Source organism: Camelus dromedarius, chromosome 21, assembly GCF_036321535.1.
Source record: "Camelus dromedarius isolate mCamDro1 chromosome 21, mCamDro1.pat, whole genome shotgun sequence".
Taxonomy (NCBI): domain Eukaryota; kingdom Metazoa; phylum Chordata; class Mammalia; order Artiodactyla; family Camelidae; genus Camelus; species Camelus dromedarius.
This window is the reverse complement of record NC_087456.1, coordinates 26803440-26820902: the sequence shown is the minus strand read 5'-3', so window position 1 is coordinate 26820902 and position 17463 is coordinate 26803440. Positions and strand designations below refer to the sequence as shown.

The window sequence follows — 17463 nt, the reverse complement described above, 5'->3', positions numbered from 1 at the left end:
AGAGACCCAAGAGGGTCTACCAGAGAAGGCTGGGCGAAGGTTTGGAAACTACCTAATTTGGTTCTTCCAGGACAGTCTTTCTCCACTGCATTCTCACCCTCAGGTACCTTTTTGAGAATGGAGTCTGAGAATCTCAATGTGTCAAGTCCTTTCCTGGTGATTCCTATGTGCTCTGAGGTTTGGCACTGTTTTAGAATATGTCCTCAAAAAGATTCTGGAAAAAGACGGAATCCCAAATTAAGCATCTCAAGCCTCTCTAAGGAATTTGTCATAGCATTAGCATTAGTCCTGGGCCAATGGATTCTCAATGGGTTCTGTATCTCCCACTTCTGTGAGAATAGAGGTATGAGAGGCCATGGCGGTTCCAAGGTCTTGGCGGGAATGGCCAGTGGTTCCTGGTTGATTTCCATTCCACTAGTAAGAAATTATTGAGTGCAGGTGGCTGAATTCTGTATTTTTGTTGTTTACAGGTTTTAGCTGAATGGATTTTTAAAAACCTTATTACTTGGAGTCATAGCAGAAGTTTATTATTAAGAGTATGCCCATTGATGGCTATGAAATTAGAAAGATTATTTAATATCATTTCTCTTTATTGGGAACTGTTGGCAAATTAAAAATATGTTAACACTTCTGACTTTCTCCCCTCAACCAGAAGAGTGAACAAACAAGAACAACTTATCACTGTATTAGAAACTGGAAAAGAAAAAGTTGTCTGATTTAGAGCAACTACTGTGTACCAGACACTGCTAGGGTATTTTATGTGCATTATTACATTTAACCCTAACAACTCAGTGAGGTAGTTATTATTATTTCTAACTTAAGCAAAAAAGCATGAAACTTTTGAGATTAGCCCCCAAATATACAGAAGGCATTAGGGCTGGGCATTGACTCTAGCCTGGAGTAATTCCAGTGCTTGCACCATTTATGCCACAGAATGTCAACACAACAGACGCAGCTACTGGTACAAGTGAACCTCCTTGTTTCTAGTCAAACCCTATCATTCTTCAAGGAGCAGCTCCAATCCTACCTACCCATGCAGTCTTCCCCGATATTCCTTAGAATTTTTTTCTCTGCGCCATTCATTTGATACTTATGAGCATATTTAATTAGTTTCTCACATTTTAGAATTTCTGAGACTGGGATGGCGGCATCTTGCCACGGGTAGGGGATCATGGTTTATCAGCATTTTCTTCCTTCCTTCCTTCCTTCCTCTCTCTCTTTCTTTCTTTCCTTCTTTCTTTCTTCCTTTCCTTCCTCTCTCTCTTTCTTTCTTTCCTTCTTTCTTTCTTCCTTCCTTCCTCTCTCTCTTTCTTTCTTTCTTTTTCTTCCTTCCTTCCACTTAAAATTAAGGTGCATCTTAAACTTGATGGCATCTTAGACACAATGAAATATGGTAGATGCTGCTTTGATTTTGAACAGTCTGGACATGTCATATTAGAACTGTGTAGGAATAGTATAACCATGGCATAAATAACCATGGCAGACGTAGTGCTCAGAAATGTCCACGTGCCCCCTACTTCCTGCTGCTTCCTTGCCCTCCTCTTGGGCCCAGGCGACCAGTTCTGGCCAGTGGACCCTGAACAGAAGTGACACGTGTCACCCCTGGGTCAAAGCAGTTAAGTACCAGCATGCCTCTTCTCTCTCTCTTTCCCTGCCACAGCAAACTTAGGAGCCAACAGGTACTAAATACTCATTGATTTAACAGATTCATGGTAGTATGTACTTACCTGATAAGAGAAGATGGAGGCGCCTTCTGCCGGGTTCCTATTAAGCAAAGACTCATCACTTGACACACCCAACACTTTAAGTGGCAGTTGTGGGGTGCTGCCCCCTGTTCCTTTTCATCTCCATGCTCTTTATTATCTGTGTGCTCGGCTAAACTGCTACAGGCAACACTCTTTAACAATAACAGGGACTGGGGATGGGGGAGAAATCATCTTAGAAAGAGGAACACAAGAAAAAGCATTTGGTTTCTAGTATCTAAATGTTTGGTGAGATTGCAGACGTGACCAGGAAAGTAAAAGTTCAGAATGTAGAACTGTTCCTCTGAACTGGAAATCTTTCTGCCTCGGTCCACTTGCTTCTTGAGAAGCCTTTAGGATGGACTCACCTCCAGAACAAGATAACGCTCTAGCCTCACGGAAAGCTCTCGTCCTTTTTCAGAATGCAATTCTGAATTTACTTTTGGTATTGTCTCAGCAAAGTCGTGTTTGTGAATATGACTCATGGTATCTCCCTGAATGTCCCGGATCTGAAAAAGTGAAGAGAAAGACTATTTGCTTTTATGTAATCAGATTCCCTGGAATTTAATCCTATATCCTATTTATGGCTGAGCTGGCCATTCAGAATTAAAATGAACCTTTCATCCATGTGTATCATAAATGGGCATTTATCAGGATTATATGATTTTGCAATCCATCTGAATACGTAACCTGAATTTGTTTTCTTTCCGTTTCACTATGTAATTACCATGCAACAATAACAAAAGTGACATGTTTGAAGAACAGATAAAATGCTGCAAATTGGCCAGTAATGGTGATATTTCCTCATCTTCTGAAAAACCCATTTATTCTCTCTCTCAACAAATCAAGGCATTGTCAGCGCCTACTCATTGTGTGGCCAGAGGGGCTCCACCAATTTCTCGACGTGAGTGAGTCCTGGAATGCAGATGAGGGCGACTAACGAAGGCTTTCAGCGCAGGCAGCTGGTTTTTGCTTGCCTCAATTTCTAAATCATCCATAATGGGGCCAAGACCTCCCAAGCACTAAAAAGAGCGAGCTGACATGCTGGACAAACTGTTAATTTTTTCCTGAAGAAGCTGCTATATTGCACATCTGTCACTGCAGCGCAGACAATTACTCACTGAGTGGGGAAGAAATCTGCTGCTTGTTTCTAGCTGAGTTGTTAAGGGACATCATGGAGAAACACAATGGGATGGGAGTCAGGACACGCGGGTGTCCTGGGTGCTTGTGATTGTTTCCTCATTTTGGAAGGCTGTCCTGTGATACTAAAATACGTGATGCAGACCAAAATGTGTGGAAAGGAATCAGAAGTGGTACAATAAAAGGACAGGTATTTAAAGATGGGGGCGGGTCAAGAACCTAGCCTCACAGATTACTGACCCCTGGGCTGGCTGCTGAGAACCTAAAGACACTATGGTCATTGTTTTAGGAATATTGTGGTTTTGTTCTTTAAGTTTCATAGCTTTAATGTGTGCTCCCAAGGGCTTCACATCCACTTAAAAAATTGTTTTGTGAATTCCTTACCTCCTATGTGAAATGTGGGTTATCTACAGTTTCCACCATCAATTATAGTCTTTAGAATTAGATGAGCCACACAGCCATCTAACAAAACCTTAATTCCCCATCACCCCCACCAAAATCTTTTGCTCATCATAGCTATGAAATTCTGGGATTTGAAGAAATTCACCTCAATAAGAGATATAAGAATTTGTTTGCTTTCGGAAAGCTTTTTTTTTTTTTTTTGCATATAATGAGTTAGTATAGTATTTCTTATCCTTTCTGCTTTTATTAAAGAATGCTGCCTTCAGGAAGAAATAAACATTTTCTTAAAATTTAATAGGAAGATGAAAACTGGTGGAAAATAATTTTGGGTGTTAATTTTTTTGCTTGGGATGCTGTCATAATAGTCTTGTCTCTACTGTTTTGTAGCCAAAAGATCAAGTATTAAACACACATTTAAAATGCTAGTAATGTATTTTGAATATTCAAACTAAGGGAAAAAAAAAACTAAAGAAACACAAAAATCACCTTCAATTGTTACGTAAGTTCATCCTTGAAAGATTAAGGCGGAAACACAGGACATTCTGATCCTGCAAGAGGAGTGAGGTCTGTGAATCTGAGAATGATTTAAACTGTCTGACAATTCAAAGACAGAAGACAACTCTAATGTACAGATAAAACTAAAAGTGGCAATAGTAGATCATACTCCTGGCAGTTAATGGCACTGACTCGCTAGAGACAAATCTGGATCTACTTAAAATGTCAGGTGTGTAAAGTGATGAGTCTTTGCTTAGGAGGAACCCAGCAGAAGGCGCCTTCATGGTCCACTTGTCAGTTGAATATATATTACTGCAAGCCTGTTCAATAAATGAGTATTTAATACCTATTGGATTAAAAAAAAAATCTACTAACTCTAACAACTAACAACTCAGTTTTTTGGGAGAAAAGATAAAATTTTGTCGACTTAGTGAGATGCTTCCTACAGCAAACAGATCTCCACAATTTAATTTGTATAAAATAGTTAAAGGATCGGAGCATGTTTATGAGGCACAATTTCCCAGAAGGAAGTGGAGGGACCGTGACGCGTACGATGCTGACTGACATCTGGCAAGTTGTCAGAGAGAACTTGCACTTGCTGCTTCAGGATCAGAATCTTTGAATGGTGACAAACCTGAAGCCAGTTGGTCTAGTCCAGCTTCAGGGAAGAACAAAAACAAAAACAGGAAAATGTGGTAGAACAGGTCACAATCAGCTGTGAATAAATGAGTCAAATATGTTTACCATTTTTTTTCTCTAGATTTTTTTTTGGACAATATTGAAATTTTTCAGGGCTTAAAGATTAACAATGAATTTAACTGCACTGCTAAATGTTAATTGTCAATGGGTAGTAATTAAAAACATTTAAAGTCCTTCCACTTTATTTTTTTTTATTACTTTAAGAGGGAAACATTTAAAGCACAAAGACAGGGACTGCTTATAAATAACATTCTTAAACATTACATTTATTCTTTCATTCTTTGTTGTATTATTAATATATCTTTCTACCAAAAGAAAAAAAAATCCAAAATATTCTTTGCTAAACAAATTCATTTTACAATACCAATTTAGATCACTTTTTTTTTCTTAAAGAAAAAGTACAGGAGGAAATAGTTTTAAGAAGCATGTCAACAGTGATTTTTCTCTTTTGTGAAATATCTGCTCAAAACAAAAACAGATTGAAGAGAAGCAACTGTCAGTTCAATTAATTGCAAGAATATCAATTCACAATGTTAAAATAAACATATCAATAAAATGCAGTATTTTGCAATCATGTCTGTATATTGCACACATATGTGCCCTGTAAACACACCTATAAGTATACATCAGGCATATCATACCTTTAACCCTACTGTCTTATCTTCTGTTTGATGGCTACGGTATGAGTTATAAAAATCTATGTATTCAAACACTGAGATCAACTAATTGGTAAATTTCAGTTAGCAATGGATTTTCTTTTAAAGGGGTACCATAAAATTTAAAAATAAAGGCAAAGAAATTTGAGGGGAACATAGCCTTAAACATTAGGGAAAAAGAAGGAAAAAAGGAAGGAAGGAAGGAAGGAAGGAAGGAAGGAAGGAAGGAAGGAAGGAAGGAAGGAAGGAAGGAAATGACCCCAGGACACAATCTGGTCAATATCAACTATAACAAGTATATAAAGGCAAAAAGTTAATTTGCTAATACAGCCACGCTCAGCCTCTCTCGGCTGCTGCTGGGCAATGGATGATTTGGAAGGTAACGGAAAGGACCTATACACTCTAAAATTTGGAGCACAAGCATGTAATTTGACATGAGGCTTTAGAAACTGTAGACGAGTGGCTTTATGAAAGCGAAGAGAAAAATCTTACCATCTTTTTAAAGAGATATGATTGATACATTCTAAAGCATGAATTCCTTTGGATGCTTTGAGTTCTATGGGCATAGTAAGTGGTCAAAATTAGCTATTACTATATATAAAACATACATTAGTGAACTTCATACCTTAAAAGATGTCTGACTGACATTAAAAATTCCATTTTTCCATTGTGTTTATTTCTCTGATAAAGTTCCAGTCCAAGCAGGACTTTGGGTGTGCCGTGATTTCCCTTAAGGACTGGAAGGTGAGGGGATGCATGTGCTCCTGGTGCAGGTCTGCGTGAGCGCACGGGGCAGCCTGGGACATCGCCACTGCTCTGCTCTGAACACTGAGTCTCGGATTCGATCTCCTTAAACACTTCCTTAGAGCAAGAAATATTTTCAGTCGTCTGTGAACTACTTAGAGGACTCTAGATATCAAGATTGAGGCCTTTCTTCTATTGAGTGAAACTACAGAGATGAATTATCTGGGGAGGGCAGAGACAGAGCACACCCAAGCTCAGGGAGGAGGCGCTCAGAGGGGTTGTTTCAGAAGACTAGCACCGTCCAGGAGGACAGTAAAAAGTATTCATAAAGCTCAGTATTTAGTTGAGGGATTCCCTTGTGCTGCCTGCTCTGCGCTCTGCTCTTTCTCTGTGAAAAAGGAGTGGGCTAAGTCCTCCGGAGCCTGGGGTCAGTCTCACGATAACTTCATTGTGTGTTATTGGTAGCTCCAAATCTGGCTCTTCAAAATGCTAGGATTTCAGAAGATCTTCAGGCAATGGAATTAGTTAAAAAAACCAAAAAAACAAAAAACCCAAAACACTTTTGAACAGATCCTAGCTCGTGATACATGACCACAAAGAAGTTTTAAACCAAAATATAGACAATCTCCTCCAACTTTGACCCCTTACGTAGATAGAATGGGCATTTAACAAAAATCATTTTTTAAAAATGGCAAATTTCTAAGTAATGAACGTGTAGAAAATAATCATACAAAAGGGCTACTTCATCCAGCAAGAATGTGCTCAAAGAGCAGCTCACCTGGTGCTCTAGTTCCCTAACCAACCTGTCCTCTGACCACAATACCTCTAGGAAAGAAGATAATTCTTAAAAGGGACGTGTACTTTGGCAAATCACCAAGCCTTTCACATAGCAGGCTGACCTTCCTTTCCCTCACTGGCAGTACTTCCTTTCAGGGACCACCTGGGACAGCTCTACTACATGCACAAATCTCCTTTCCCCTCTTTAAAAAAGTCTTGGGATTTACAAATTTTCAAAAACCTATTAGAGGAGCACAAAGGAATTTTATCACCATAAAACGCCTCTGTATGATGGATGGTGCATACACGTTTGTCCAAGCCCATGGAATGTTCAACACCAAGAGTGAACTGTAGTATGAACTGTGGCTTTTGGGGGATGATGACGTGTCAATGTAGGTTCACCAGCTGTAGCAAATGTCCCACTCTGATGGGGGACGCTGTTCATGGGGATGCTGTTCATGGGGGATGCTGTTCATGGGGAAGGCTGTTCATGTGTAGGGCAGAGGGTGGCTGAGAAGTCTCTGCATCTTCCCCTTAATATTGCTGTGAACCTAACACTCTAGAAAAACAAAGCCCTTAGAAATGTGATTCACATTGTGTTATCTTGGCCTTTACTCAACCAATAAAGATCATTACAAAGAGAATATTAGTCCTTAAGAAGAAAGATGGTAACTAACCAACATCTAAACAGAGCAGTTTCAAATCCGACGTAGTGAAGCAGGTGATTCAGACATAGCAAGACCAGGCACATAATAAGAACGATTTGTTTGGCTTGGTTTTAAAGTACTGCTTAAATGTTAGAAAGGGCAAAGCTGTACCATTCTTTATTTATTTATTTTTTTGTTCACCTTGTAAATGGTCTGGATCATTGCTAGAAATCTGAATTCTTGGGAGAGCCATTTAAATCTTCAAATAAATTGATTTGATACTCTAATTTACTCCAATAGTTAAAATTTAAAATCAGTTTACTACAGTTGAGTTGCTCTTAAAAAAATATCACCCTTTGGGAAGAAAGAGGTAGAAGTAAGTTTGGATGAACAGAATTTACTGTTCAGTCATGGTGAATTTAAAAAATACACTTCTTTTCTTTCAATAATTATTTTATGTTTTAAATGAGGTAAAATTGGTAAAATCTGCATTAAAGTAATTGTTGAGGGCACTCTGGTGATCATAATGATGAGGTTTATTTTTGTCAAAATGTCAGAGGGCAACATTAATTGCTGTTTGTCAGCTGTGAACTTCATACTCCACTGTCCAAGGATTGAAGACGCCCGGGTGACACCTTAACAAAAAAAGCCAATTTCAGGGAATATGAAACTGACCAGCCTCTCAAACAAAGACTTGCTTGGGACTTCACTGCTGTGGTGATAGGTGTCTACGGTTACAACAGACGGGGATGACGTGAGACACAACCCTTTCCGGCCGATCCCATTTCAGAAACCTCTGGAGGAGCTCGGGTACCACATGCGCGCGTGCACACACACACACACACACACACACACACACACACACGAGTGAATCACGCTAAACCTTTAGACGTTACTGACGTATGAGATCAAAATAAATAAGAGAAACGAGCTGTTCTTCATACCTAGGAGCTGGAATCACTGAAAAATGTGAAAAGGTAAAGAAAGGCTTTTACTTTAGCACCATGACCTGTGATGAAATCCCATTTCTATCACTGCGGCAGGACTCGGCGCGGCGAGGAAGCTAGAGCGACAGGGGCGAGGCGGTGGCAGATTTGTGCTTCGAACACAGAAGCTATGTTGCGATCTGAGAACAATGGGGTAGATGCGAGTAGCAAATCAGACTTGTAAAACATCTCTCCTGTGCTTCTCTGCTTAGGCGGATTTTCCTGAACTGGGGGCAGTGGTGGCGGGAGTGCTTTTTGGTAGAGGAAATCCGAGTCCTAGCCCTTTGGGCCTCTGCACGGCTTGAATCGGCTCAGCGAGCCCCTTGCCGTCTCGCCCGAGGCCTGACCCCGGTGTCCAGCCCATGTTCTGCAGCATTCGGTTTCCAATGTTGGTTTCGAGGATTGGCTGGGCATTTTCTCCTACTAATCCTGAAATTACAAAATGACCAAAAAAACACATTAGTATGAACTCAGGTGAAGATACTCTTTAGGTTAAGAAAACCACATTTTCCTAAGGTTTTCTTTAGCAAGGCACCCGGGAGGGCTGTTTATTCATCTTTGGATGAGTGGCTTGGTGCAGCAGAGGGATCAATGGAAAGAGGGCTGTGGTTAGAGTCTCAGCTCTACCACTCAGGAGCTGATTAAGTGATCTGCCCTCTTTGGGCTGCTGTCTTCTCGTCTGTAAGACAGGCGTTAATACAAAGCAATCAAAACTCAGTTACCGGATCATTTCTTGTGGTTACTCTTCCTTGATAATTAAGGAAGTGATGATCAAACAAACTAATAGGAGAGGCTGTGTGGAAAGAAAAGGGATGAAGTTATCTTAAAACAACCTTTGTCTTAGTGAGAAGATATTCAGTGGAGTCTCCTCTACCAGGGCCTCCCAAAAAGGCCGCTGTAGGACTCGGAGGCCACGAACTTACAGGGCTAGTGTCTGCCGGCCATTCCCTCCCCAGGCCTCCAGGGAGACAGGTGGCCCACTTTCCAGAGGTCTGCGGGATGCCTGCGGCACACCAGCTCAGTCCTGGATCCAGTGTATTTCTGCTCTGAAATGTGGGCTGTGTTTTCCGAGACCGTCTGAGGGTTGAAATGGGAAGTTGTTCACAAAATCACTCACTACTCTCAAAGGCTTGAGTCAGATGGCTCTCTGATCCCAACCCACATCGTCCCTCCACCTCTTTCCCATCATCATCCATCTCTGATTTGGGACTGTGACAGCACTTTCGACACCCCCCCCCTCCACCCCCCAGGATGGGGACTCTTGGTCCTACTGCTTCCTCTAAGACTGCGTTTAGGATGGTGATATGAGGCACCAGAAGGATCCTTGAACACCAATAATAGTAACATAAATATTACCTACAGAGGGGACTACAGAGGACAGCACCTACACATTTCCACATATTCTCTGGTGTAAGTCTTTCACAGTGAAAAATAAAATGATAATAAATAATAAAAGAAATGTCAAGGTTGAAGTTACACTAGGTTTCATCTGTCCTTCTGGGGAACGGCAAGTGGGTTGTTCCTCATGATTCTAACTTAGAGAATCTTATACCTGCAAAGTGCCAAGGACGAGTTTTACAACTGAACTGATGAGTTTATAGCTAAAACCGAAGAGTTTTATAACTGAAACTACGGAGCAATCTTCAACTGATTTTTGAAAGACCTTTCTTGAACATTTTGATAGTCTCCATTTTTGGTGCATTTTAAGACCGAGAATAGGGTACACTGCTGCCATCTGCTAACTTCATTACAGGGCGTGAGAAGTGGGTTGCCGCAATAATGAGTTGGTTTTGGATTTGTCACATTGGCTCTTGGCTCACTGAAAACAAGTATCTTCACATGTAATAGAGAAAACCTTCAATTGCGAACTGCTTGAATGGCTGGTATCAAAGAAAAATTCTTGACTAACATCATTTGCCTCCTTCCTGACAAAGGCAAAATACACCTATATGAAGATTTTATATATATATTTAACTATAAAATATGCATATAAATACATATAAAATATAAAAAAATCGTCCTCTTACCAAATAAAACAAAACAAAGAGAAGCTTTTTGTTTAATATAATAACAAAACAGCAATTAAGTTTTTATTTTGGAATTATGGTAACGGTGACAACAAAGACAGACCACCAAGGCATCTGATTTTTTTCAGAACAGCTGCTGATCAGGTATGTCAGGTTAATGGTGTACTAGCATTTTGCCTTCTGTCCCTAATTTTTTAGCGATTGCCATGAATTAATTTAATTCCATCTATAAGCTAGGATCAGATCAGAGGCCTTAATACTGCTTTAGCCTGCACATCTGCTTAATCATATTTTTGATACACAAATGTTCAGGTATAAAATGTGTTTAATAGTTAAGAAAAAAAATATGAGGCCAATTTAAAACATCTCTGTGAAAACTGCTAAACTGTGGTCAATTCTCGGTTCTGAAGTGAAGAGCAAATAACCGATTCACTATTATAATTTAAAAATGCTGGTGTTTCAAGCATGGTGGCCCAGACGTGGGTACCCTAGTCCTCCCATGCTTGGTTTTCAGATAGGGAGAAAAGACTTCATTCTCTTTCTTCTTAATGCTGGTTTCATTTCTTTTCTTGATAAAAATGAAATAAAATAAAGCATTATCTTTAAAATAAAAAAAAGAGTATTTAATTTCTCAAATGCTAAATCTTTCCCCATAGAAACACAGATTCCCGAAACAAACAAAAAACAGTGGCTTTTCTATACAACTTAAAAAAAAAAAAAACAGATACATCATTTTTCATGGAAAATGACTCTAGAGTGAGATCTACTGTTGGTCTCTCATCCTTCTTTTATGAGATTAAGACATGGGAGTGGAACAGCTCAGTCTCAGCACAGCATCCAACAACCATAATTTCCTTTTCTTTGGCTCCTGGCGGTGCTAAATCCTTTAAGTCCTTTCCTAGGAGGCTCTCCTCCTGCTCGGGCAATTTTAGCAATCCGTAGCCTGCTAACCCTTCCGCCAGCTCCCGCTCCCGGCCCCCTTTGTACTGGGTCTCTTGTATCTATTACAGCTGAGTCAGTCCTTTCCCCCTCAAATCTTCCAAAGAGTATTGTGGATGGTAATTCACTTGCGTAATTGGCTCAAGAGATGAAAATCTTGTATCGGCCTCTCTTAGCTGCTAATCTATCCAGCTGACTGCAGGCCTAATTGGCAGCTTGTTTAGTAATTTGGCTCCTAAAGTGTTGTATTGATGTTGGATAAACAGCCAATGGAAGGGGAGGTGACACATGCTGCTTCCCACATAACAGCGAGGGCACTCGCTTCAGGCCCGACCCCGTATTCAGAAGGCTTTTCATGGTCTGTGCTCCGTCTTTCGTCCCGTCCTCTCTCCCCATCACTCTACCAGCCAGCTGAAGAGCAGGGCTCCTGCTGTTATTGTTTGTGATGTCATTAAAATTGCAAGTTGCAATACTGTCCTCTGTTCTCAGTAACTAATTTAGGGACGTGGATCTTTGCTGTTAAGAAACAGCACTGAGCACAGTTTGAGACGTGGGCAAGTGGTAGGTGTTACTACTCTGTCAAACGTTTTAACTGTTTCATTTTTTAATATGGAAAAGCCTAATTCAGACCATTTTACACTCTGCAAAATTGCAGATGTTTTTCATGTGAATTCTGTTAAAATCAGTTCAAACAGTTAACTGCTTAAAAATACAAGGCACTTAATTTTTTTTTCTTTTTTTTAAAATTGAAGTATAGTCAGTTGCAATGTGTCAACTTCTGGTGTACAGCCCAATGTCCCAGTCATGCATATACATACATATATTCGTTTTCATATTCTTTTTCATTAAAGGTTATTATAAGATATTGAATATAGTTCCCTGTGCTCTACAGAAGAAATTTTTTAAAATCTGTTTTTACATATAGTGGCTAACATTTGCAAATCTCAGACTCCCAAATTTATCCCTTTCCACCGGTAACTGTAAAATTGTGTACTATGTGAGTCTGTTTCTGTTTTGTAGATGAGTTCATTAGTGTCCTCTTTCTTTTTTCTTTTTTAGATTCCACATATGAGTGATACCATATATTTTTCTTTCTAAACAATGAAATGTAACATTAGGTTTTTTTCTTCCGAAGTGATTAAAAACTTTGTACAGTTGAGAATGAAAGACATGGTCTGTATTGACATGTTTGGAGAAGGGAGTGTTTTTATTAACTGATGTTTTGGTTATACCGAAATATATTTCTTCTGGAATGATTATGGATCAAAGAATAGTGTTTTCAAAAAACTAAAACAAATCTTAAAACTGCATTGGTTCTGAAGGCACACAGGGATGTTTCTTTGCTATAATATAAAGAAGACCCTTCATGGTTTACCTACCACGTACCTGGCATGTGGTTTACTTGTTAGGCATCTGACATTTCACCATCTAAATTCCTTATTAACAACTGTGCAAGGGAGGAATTGTAATGGGTCTCAGAGAGATGAAGTACTTGACTGGTACCACATAGTGAGTAAACGGCTCTTAAGTTCTTCTCTTTGTCTTTGCTGTTCTGAAGTTTTACGATAGTATGACTTCATTTATATTTACTGTTTCCCCGTAAAGACTTCTGTTTTTTGAGTATGAAGATTCGAGTTTATCTTCAGTTGTAAAAATTCTGTCATTATCACTGAATTCTGTCTCCATTCTCCTGGAATAGGATATCTCCCTATTCTTCCTACTTTTTCTGGAAGTTTTATCAGATGAGTATTGAACTTCATGCTCCTTCAGGTACCTTGGTTATTCTCTTATATTTCCCATATTTTTATCCCTTTGTGCTTCTTTTAGGTAGTTTCTTCAGATCACTCTTAAAATTCTCTGATTTTTTTGGCTGTGTCTAATATGCTCTTCAACTCATCCAGTGAGTTTATCATTTTCAAGATTTTTCATAATAAATAAAATAATCTCAAAATTCTACATGGTTCTTTACCATATGTGTCTTTCCTTTTTCCAGTTATTCCCTTTCGTTTCTGCATCTGTTTTTATAACTAATTCTCTCAGTTTTGATCTGTGAGGTCATCTTCTGTAGGTTTCACTTGATTCTTGAGGCTTGAGGTTGAAGGCAGGCACCACTAGAGTGGTTCCGCATGTGCTTCAGAGACCAGTTTTTATGATCATTTTTGGCTCAGTGTAATTTTAAACCAGAAACTCACGTGAGGGTAGGCTCTTGGTTACAAATCTTCAGAGAGCTTTCTACTTGGAGACCAGACACCCGGTTTTTTATTTCCCTTTGCTTGTGGGTGAGTTTTGTTTCTAGCATGCCCTGTTCTGAAGGTAGAGCTTTTCAGAGGTTCTGGATTGATAAGGAGCCTTACACCCAGCTCCCTGGCTTGGTTCTCCTTCTGCGAGGGCACAAACCAACCTGTCTCAAGGTTTCTGAGGCTGGAATAGGCATGGGGGCTGCTTAGGACCATTTCTCTCTTTCCTTCCTGTAGTCACAACTATGCATCTAAAGAGAGAGTTTTTTCTCTTTAGATGAAATGTCCAGGAGTATTTTTATTAAGCATTTCCAGGAGTATTTTCAAACTGTTTAGTCATAAAAGATTATAAATATGAAAATAGTTGGAATAGCAATGATTTTCTATCTAATATGTGTGCTTATCCTCTGTCTAAGTGTTTCTTGTACCATATGGCAATGGAGGGCTGTTGAAAACTCTGAGACACATAACTGAAAGGTAGTCTGGTGGTCCATAGATCCAAAAGGGGGAGAGATATATATTACCTAGGCTTTTGATATGTTTGGATATAGTTTGGTTTCAAAATTAATAACAATAAGCCACCCCCCCTCCAAAAAAAAATCTGCCTGTTTTAAAATCCTGGAAGAGATAAGAAAACCTATAGTGGTCAAAGAAATCCAGCAATAAAAGAAAATAAAAATGTAATTATTGATAAGATAGATTTGGACAAATGAAGAGATACAGCACCTTGAAAAGGAGCCTGGGTACCCCAAATATCTCCTAATGATGCTCAGTATGACTTTTAATTAAAAGTTCACCTTTTCCAGTCTCCCAAGGCAATTGAAATAAAAGCAAAAATAAACAAATGGGGCCTAATCTAACTTATAAGCTTTGGCACAGCAAAGGAAACCATAAACAAAACAAAAAGACAACCTATGAACTGGGAGAAACTATTTGCAAACAATGTGACTGACCAGGGCTTAATTTTTAACTGTATAAACAGTTCATACAACTCAGTAACAAAAAACAAACAACCCAATCAAAAAATGGGCAGAAGACCTAAATAGACATTTCTCCAAAGAACACACACAGATGGCCAACAGGCGTATGCAAAGATGCTCAATATCACTAATTATCAGAGAAATGCAAATCAAAACTACAATGAGGTATCACCTCACACCAGTAAGAATGCCCATCATTCAAAAGTCCACAAACAATAAATGCTGGAGAGGGTGCAGAGAAAAGGGAACCCTCCTACACTACTGGTGGGAATGTAATTTGGTGCAGCCACTATGGAGAACAGTATGATGATTACTTAAAAAACTAAAAATAGAATTACCATTGGATCCAGCAATCCTACTCTTGGGCATATATCCTAAGGAAACTCTAATTTAAAAAGATACAAGCACCCCAATGTTCATAGCAGCACTATTTAAATAGCCAAGACATGGAAGCAACCTAAATGTCCACTGACAGATGACTGGATGAAGAAGATGTGGTGTGTATAAACACACACACACACAGGAATACTACTCAGCCATAAAAAAGAACAAAATTTTGCTATTTGCAGCAACATGGAAGGACTAAGTGGGCATTATGCTAAGTGAACTAAGTAAAACAGAGAAAGACAAGTATATGATATCACTTACATGTGGAATCTAAATTAAAAAAAGATACACATGAACTTACTTATAGAACGGAAAGAGACACATAGGCATAGAAGACAAACTTATGGTTGCCAAAGGGGAAGAGGGAGAGGGATAAATTAGGAGTTTGGGATTAGCCACATGACTATATATAAAATAGATGAGCAATAAGGTCCTACTGTACAGCACAGAGAACTACATTCAATATCTTATAATAACCTATAATGAAAAAGAATGTGAAAAAGAATAAATATACACGTATAACTGAATCACTATGCTATATACCCTCCAGAAACTAACACAACATTGTAAATTAATTAAACTTCAATAAAAAAAGCACCTTTTAAAAATCTTCACCTCTTATAATTTGCAACCTGCCTTTATTACTTTATATATTCCTAAAGATTATTTTATTATTGAAATATTAGTAGGAAGCAGAGGAAAAAAACAGAAAAGTCACAGAAAGCTGCAATGCAACCTTTTGCCAAGAACTTACACGTCATGAAGGCACAGTTACCCCGGAGAAATGTATATACCGAAATACTGACCTTCAGTAGGCATCTCTCTGCATAATTTAAAATGTAGAGAAAAATGGTCCACTAGTTATGATGAATATTTTCCCTATGAAAATATTTCAATGAAAGCAAAATAGCAACAGCAAATACTGTGGATAGCAATGAGTTTATTACTACATAGTGGACAAAATATTTTTTTAAAAATGTGGTAGCCACAATATCTCAATAAACATATTTAAATCTTTTTACTATCAAATCCTCAATAAGCTATGACTTCTACCAAAAACACAAGACCATAACCAACATTGCTGATGGCCTTTTAAAAACGTGTTGATAATATTCCTCCTATCTTTGCTCACTGCTTTTCTTCACCTTTACAGATGACATTTTTCAAACTATAAAATGCATTCTCCTGGCAAACCTTATTGCTTCAACAGTTCTTGATTTTATAATAGTTTAAGTCTACATCCTTAGCAACTGAGACATCCACTATCTTTTGGTATGTGACTTTGAATGAGGCAGAGAACAAGCCATACATTTAAAAATCAATACCTAACCTTATCAATATTCATTTTACTGTGTCAATACAAAATACAAAGGTGAAGAGCAGTAAATAAGCTAAAGCACTGAAATAAATTCGGTGTTCCTGTCACAATTAATAAATGTTAACCGATAACACTGCTGGCTACTCTACAGCCTTAAAAGGGACTCAAATTGTGCTTCGAAGTTACTGTTACAACAGGGCGAGTAAAATTTTCAATACACCAGCAGGTAAAGATGATCAGATTTGGCGTTATTAATTTCACAGGGGGCTTTAAATCTTTTATACGATATTATTTATTATAAATACAATATAGAAGTGTTGATCTTTAGCATCTTAAATTGTCGTATAAACCCAGTTTGGGATGTTCAAGTGCCTAAGTATAGTTTCCTGACAATTTTTTGCCAAATCTTGTTCAAAACCTGCTGTTTGACCACATAATATTTCATATATAAATCAGAAGGGATCGTTAAACAACATTCAAGCTGTCAGCCTTTTAACTCTTATTCCCGACTGCATATGAGAGTGTTACCTTCTCCTGTATTTTTCCAGCTTAGACTGAGTGCTGACTAAAGGTAGAAGGAACTGTGAAAATATATTTTAATTTAATGTGTGTTTTTTAAGGAAGTCTGCAAGGGCCTCTAAAACAGTCAGAATAGTTTCTTTAATTCTACACGCTAACTCCAGTTCAGAAGCTTGCAAATAGGAGACTGTTATGTGACTGACTATATTCCAGAATTTGAAAACCGTAATTTTCAGAGACAAGATGATCTAGGATTCATAACCTCATTATCAAAGTTTATTTATGCAAAAGCATTTCCGACTTGAGTCTTGTGTTTGGATGATAATCTTCACCTTAGAGTTCATTAGTTTTAGAAGATACTCTTTAAAACTGAGGACTTTTCAATAACCTCATTCTCTTCCTCTCTGAGAGGACCAGTTATGCGCGGATTTAAAAAAATGCGCTGAAAATGAGTAATATAAGTCTCCTACTCCAATACTATTTGAGTAATTACAAAAACGCATTAAATTTCTATGAATTATATCCTTTTAAGTAAAAAGTCCAGTAATATAATCAAAATCTTGAGTCTTATGGGAAGCACAACAGTTCTGAAATGTCCCAGCCGGAATACGCTGCCGTGAGATTATGAATGTTTTAGGGTAAAGTTTAATGTTTATACCCACATTCCGTATAAATGACTTCCTCTGATGCTACTGAGTTGTAACATCGAAATCACCTTGTAGAAATAATTATATTATCCTCTCCCCAACTATTAGGCATTTTCCTCCT

At 38.4% G+C, this 17463-nt stretch overlaps 1 protein-coding gene across 2 annotated transcripts in view; it reads right to left on the bottom strand.

Annotated features, from left to right (window-relative positions):
- Nucleotides 1–4669: 4669 nt before the first annotated feature.
- GPATCH2 (G-patch domain containing 2) overlaps nucleotides 4670–17463 on the bottom strand; it is a 137446-nt gene continuing 124652 nt past the window's right edge. The window contains exon 9 of one of the 2 annotated variants that reach the window (XM_064477284.1): nucleotides 4670–8717. In XM_064477284.1, coding sequence (XP_064333354.1) covers nucleotides 8600–8717 — 118 coding nt within the window. In that variant the 3' untranslated portion in view covers nucleotides 4670–8599. The remainder of the gene's footprint in view (nucleotides 8718–17463) is intronic. The other variant, XM_010993064.3, reaches the window with a different exon arrangement.